A 6,000-nucleotide genomic window follows, 5' to 3' on the forward strand; every position below is an offset into this window, starting at 1 on the left:
ACATAGAGGAACTACTAACACTTGCACTTCATAGTGTTTATTGGTGTTCATGTTGAAACTCTGTCAACCCAGGTCAGTCGATTGATTAAAAAGCTTGTTCTCAAGAGAGAACTGCGGCAAAACAGTGACGCACAGACGTAGAGAGAAGCCGGCACTCATTGGCTAACCCGCCCTTATTAAAGCTCCCTATATGTGTGTGTTCTAGTGTTAAATGGGATCTTTGAGTGAAGCTGTGCAGCTGGCCGATAAGCTATCTGTAAAGTGCTGTGTTTTCTAAACTTCATTACCAAACTCCAATTGGAGTGGGTCTGACTCAGGAAGAAAAACTTTGTGTGTTCAATAAGGAGAACGAGTTGCCCACTCAACAATCTCTCCACGCAAACAATGAGACATTTTAGGAGTAATGTGTCATGTGTTTACACTAGCGGGATACCGACGGCAAAGCAAAGCCATCGTTAGCATTCTCACACCCATGGCAATCGGCGGCGATCGCGTTTTGAATTGTACACACATTGAGTTTGTTTATCGCGGTCTGGCAATATCATTTGAATGGGGTCTGATAAGCTCGATAGTACCAACCAGAATGCACAGTTTCCGTGTGAATTCCCAGTGTCTCAGTGTCTGTGTACGTGTTTGCATGCGTGTGTGTCGTGTATGTGTGTGTGTGTGCATGTGTGCACGCGCAGGTTTATATGTGAGTGCTGGTAACTCTACCCCACAATGAAAGACACAATTTCCACATGAAAATATCTCAAGAACTGATTACATTCAATAAGATATTACATGGAAATTCCTCCAGCGGAGCGCCTGTTCTATACACAGTGGGACCATTTTTCTACACAACTCAATTGATTTGAATGAAAGGCCTTATTAAGTCACCGATAAGTGTTCACTGATAACATCCCGTCTCTTGTTCCCCCCCTTTTTCCATCACAGTCTCAGACCCATCAACCGCCCCAGCCACAGCAGCAGCACCAGCCCCCCATGTCCCTCCAGCACCCCTCCCAGCCTCCACTGTCCCAGCAGCCCATGCAACAGCAGCAGCAGCAACCACCATGGGCCCCCGGCTGCCCCCTCGCCAGCCCTCCACCGCCTCCCCAGCAGAGACGGAGGACGAGGGCCACGGCGGCGGGGGCACCAAGGCTCGCTCCGGCGGGGGCAAGATCTCCCTAGAGGCCCTAGGCATTCTCCAGAGCTTCATCCAGGACGTGGGGATGTACCCAGACGAGGAGGCCATCCACACCCTGTCGGCCCAGCTTGACCTGCCCAAGCTCACCATCATCAAGTTCTTCCAGAACCAGCGCTTCTACGTCAACCACCCGGCCAACCGCCCAAGGAGCCCAGCAATAGCAGCAGCAGCAGCCCGGCCTTCGAGGAGGAGCTGTCGGACTTCAGGGAGGGCAGCGCCGAGCTGCTGAAGGAGCTGGAAGAGAAAACACAGACCAACAGCACCATCTTCTCCATCAAGATCGAGGAGCACCTGGCCCGCGCCGAGGCCCCACTCAGAGTCTGACCACGAGGCCAAGGAGTAGAGATTTGGCCCCCAGTCTGAACACTGTGCTGAAAGAGTAGTGTTGCTGTACAGACAGAGACTGAATGCAATGCTAAAGGGTAATGGTCTGACTAGCGCAGTGCGACCGCTGCGAGAGAAAAGAGTATTGTTTTTATCAATGCAGAGTCTGGACTCTATGCGTACGAGTAGCATTTATATATCAATGCAGACTGAAAGACTACGCAACGCTAGCGTTCTCACACTGGAAACCCCCCATTTCCACAGACTACAGTAATACGAATAAGTATTGCTTTTTCTGATTTTGTAAAACTTGTATTATTCACTGTAAAGACTGATGCATCATTTAAATAACCTGCACAAAAGAAAGTATTCTTAAGTATATTGCCGTGGATATTTGCTGACTGCACTTAATGTCTGTTGTTTTACACTGATTTTCTTTCATTTTTGAGCTACTGATATTATAATAAAAAGTCCCCATGGAGTTTGATAGGACTTTGATAGGTGTTTACGTATGTGGTGTTAACTGGATTTTTAAAATGCATATGAAATCGAGGACCAAGTGGATGACAAGGCCTTAATGATAAGGTACTAAGTCTGGAAGCCTGCTGGCAAATTAGTTATTCTTTGAAAAAGCGAAAAACATGACAGTGATTACGGATCACTCAAACTCTGGAACGCAAAACGCACCCCAGGTGCGTCGCCGAGAATAGCTCAATCGTTACATATTATTTGTTAGGAAGAAATATAAATATATATATAGACATTATATTAACTGTAAAAAAAAAAATACAGTCTTAAAGAAACTATGCCAATAAATGCCTTGTACTATATGGCACTGCCGATTAGATTATTTTGCAAAACCTTTGTCACTGTAACTTTCTGAATCAGCCACACAGTTTTAAAATGTGAATCACAAACTCTGTTTTTTGTTGTCTTCTACATTATTTATTTGCAGTTCATGCAGTGTTTCTGATGTAATTACTTTTTTTGGAAAGTTTGTTACAAAGCGCTTTTTTTATTTCACTGATCCTTTTCTATTTATAAATGTAATTTTGATTGGCAGTAAAAACAAAAAGTGTCTTAACGTTTTAAATGGAAAATGTGCTTTAAAGGTTGCCTATAAAAGTGCTGTATGTCAAGCAACTCATGCTACAAGCTTCACAATTAATGTTGTATGCAATTTTTACTATCATGCAAATAAGATTAGGTAAATTACTAACCTATAGAACACCTTAGAGAGAGAAAAACATATGCAATCTGTGTGAATATTGATGTCTGCAATGTGTCTTCCTTTGGTTAACAATCCAATTCAAAGCTATTCCTGTATAAATATCCTGTATAAAAAAGTGTTTCTTTTTTATTAGTTTATTTCAATGAGAACACCAGTTATTTTGTTACAACTGACTGTTTTATAAGTGTTTCTCGGTTTCTTTATGCAGAAATTGTCTAACTAGGAGTGGTTCTTTATTGTAATTACACAATTAAACGGTTTGTATTGTACCCCAGATTCTTGGCATTCATGTGACCGTACTCCTTGCGCCTATAGAAGGTTTCTCTTACCATATTCAACAGTAGATATCCAACATATAATGACTTTTCAGTCAAATTAGTTTGTAAGTATCACATTTTATAATTGTCTGATTTTTTTGGGTGCAAAAGTTAACACTTTTAACAAATGCGCATATCCAATACCTTTGAAAACCACTGTACATGAGCTCCACTCTTGCATATTTTATCTTGATACTGTCCTGAGCGTCTGAAGTAACTGTGAGACCCTGAGTAATAAATAAAAGTGGGGTGTTAATACCTGTGCTAACGAAGCCCTCTACAGGGAGAAAACGTGTCAAAACAGCACATGTGCCCTGACCTCTCCCTGAACCCCAGGTGAACTCAGGTGTCTGTCTGCTCCACACTGAAATTACCATAAACTGTTAACACCCTCGGATATGTGCCAGCCAGTCTGGGCTGGATTCCCTCGATGTTTTGCTACTTTTTTTCCTTTTTCAAAATAAAGGCCAGTGTAACATTGTGTGTGTTTGAAGCAAAGGAGGAGAAATGTACAGATGCTTGAGTCACATATTCACATGAGGGGATTCTAAGGGGTTCAATCACCGGAGATTTGAGTTCTTGAGCACTTTAGGTTATTTATAATTGAAGGGGAAATGGTCACAGTAGTTTAACAAACACTGTACACTCTTAGAAAAAAAGGTTCTATTTAGAACTTTAAATGGTTCTTCGGCTGTCCCCATAGGAGAACCCTTTGAAGAACCCTTTTTGGTTCCAGGTAGAAAACCCTTTTGGGTTCCATGTAGGACCCTTTCCACAGAGGGTTCTACATGGAACCCAAAAGGTTTCTATGTGGAACCCGAAAGGGTTCTCCCTGGAACCAAAAAGGGTTTGCCTATGGGGACAGCCGAAGAACCCTTTTGGAACCCTTTTTTCTAAGAGTGTACATACCAGGGTTGGGATCAATTCTGAATTGAGTTACAAATGGCTCTTTAATTCCAATTCGAATCTTGAATTTGAATTGAATTTGAAATGGCCACACCCCACATGAAGCAGCATTTGAATTGAACGAAGTAGAATTGAATTAAATTCAATGAAATTCAAATGGCTCATTTATCACCATAGAAATTTTTATTTTGGCATGATGTATGGTTACCAATAACATGTAGCATAAGGTTGAAACATTTCATTTTTAAAACTCATTCTTCTAAAACAATTTTAAATACAGTGGTCTGGAAATATTCTAAGATCATGTTGTGGGTTGTCTATAATAATTCATAATTCCCTTAATGTTTTAAAATATCTGAAAAAATACATTTCCCAGAATGCATTAGATCAAACAATGCAGTATGGTAGGAAACAATATCTCATGACAAAGAAAAATACTGTTTGACATCTTTGAGTTATAATCAAACTAAATTAATGTCTGAAATGGTATGTGTATTATCAAATCAAAGTTTATTGGTCATGTACACAGTTTAGCAGATGTTATACTGGGTGCAGTGAAAAGCTTCGTGTTACTAGCTCCTAACAGTGCAGTAAAATGTCAAACAAGTACATAAACAATCAAAAATAAAAAAAAGAAAATCAAGAAATGTCAGAACGAATTCAATTAACAACCCAAATAACACTGCATCAGTCATCCTAATGCAATCTATGCGTATACACTACTGGTCAAAAGTTTTAGAACACCTACTCATTCAAGGGTTTTTCTTTATTTTTACTATTTTCTACATTGTAGAATAATAGTGAAGACATCAAAACTATGAAATAACACATATGGAATCATGTAGTAACCAAAAAAGTGTTATATATTTGAGATTCTTCAAATAGCCACCCCTTGCCTTGATGACAGCTTTGCACACTCTTGGCATTCTCTCAACCAGCTTCATGAGGTAGTCACCTGGAATGCATTTCAATTAACAGGTGTGCTTTCTTAAAAGTTAATTTGTGGAATCTATTTCCTTCTTAATGCGTTTGAGCCAGTCAGTTGTGTTGTGACAAGGTAGGGGGGTATACAGAAGATAGCCCTATTGGGTAAAAGTCCATATTATTGCAAGAACCGCTCAAATAAGCAAAGTGAAACGACAGTCCATCATTACTTTAAGAAATGAAGTCAGTCAACACGGAAAATGTCAAGAACTTTGAACGTTTCTTCAAGAGCAGTCGCAAAAACCATCAAGCCCTATGATGAAACTGGCTCTCATGAGGACTGCCACAGGAATGGAAGACCCAGAGTTACCTCTGCTGCAGAGGATAAGTTCATTAGAGTTACCAGCCTCAGAAATTGCAGCCCAAATAAATGCTTCACAGAGTTCAAGTAACAGACACATCTCAACATCAACTGTTCAGACTGTGTGAATCAGGACTTCATGGTCGAATTGCTGCAAATAAACCACTATTAAAGGACACCAATAAGAAGAAGAGACTTGCTTGGGCCAAAAAACACCAGCAATGGACATTAGACCGGTTCCAACCGCCGTTTCTTTGTGAGATGCAGTGTGGGTGAACGTATGATCTCTGCATGTGTATTTTCCACCGTGAAGCATGGAGGAGGAGGTGTTACGGTGTGGGGGTGCTTTGCTGGTGACACTGTCTGTGATTTATTTAGAATTCAAGACACACTTAACCAGCATGGCTACCACAGCATTCTGCAGTGATACGCCATCCCATCTGGTTTGGGCTTAGTGGGACTATAATTTGTTTTTCAACAGGAAAATGACCCAACACACCTCCAGGCTGTGTAAGGGCTATTTTACCAAGAAGGAGAGTGATGGAGTGCTGCATCAGATGACCTGGCCTCCACAATCCCCCGACCTCAACCATATTGAGATGGTTTGGGATGAGTCGGACCGCAGAGTGAAGGAAAAGCAGCCAACAAGTGTTCAGCATATGTGGGAACTCCTTCAAGACTGTTGGAAAAGCATTCCAGGTGAAGCTTGTTGAGAGAATTCCAAGAGTGTGCAAAGTGGTGGCTATTT

The 6,000-nt window shown here is 41.2% G+C and overlaps 1 protein-coding gene across 1 annotated transcript in view; it reads left to right on the plus strand.

The window, feature by feature from the left end:
* Nucleotides 1–3,542, plus strand: part of LOC121560120 (DNA-binding protein SATB1-like) — a 51,052-nt gene extending 47,510 nt beyond the window's left edge. The window contains 3 exon segments of the mRNA XM_045218366.1: nt 937–1,044; nt 1,047–1,325; nt 1,328–3,542. Coding sequence (XP_045074301.1) covers nt 937–1,044; nt 1,047–1,325; nt 1,328–1,513 — 573 coding nt within the window. The 3' untranslated portion in view covers nt 1,514–3,542.
* The last annotated feature ends 2,458 nt before the right edge of the window (nt 3,543–6,000 follow it).

This window comes from Coregonus clupeaformis, unplaced genomic scaffold (genome assembly GCF_020615455.1).
Source record: "Coregonus clupeaformis isolate EN_2021a unplaced genomic scaffold, ASM2061545v1 scaf1527, whole genome shotgun sequence".
Classification (NCBI taxonomy): Eukaryota; Metazoa; Chordata; class Actinopteri; order Salmoniformes; family Salmonidae; genus Coregonus; species Coregonus clupeaformis.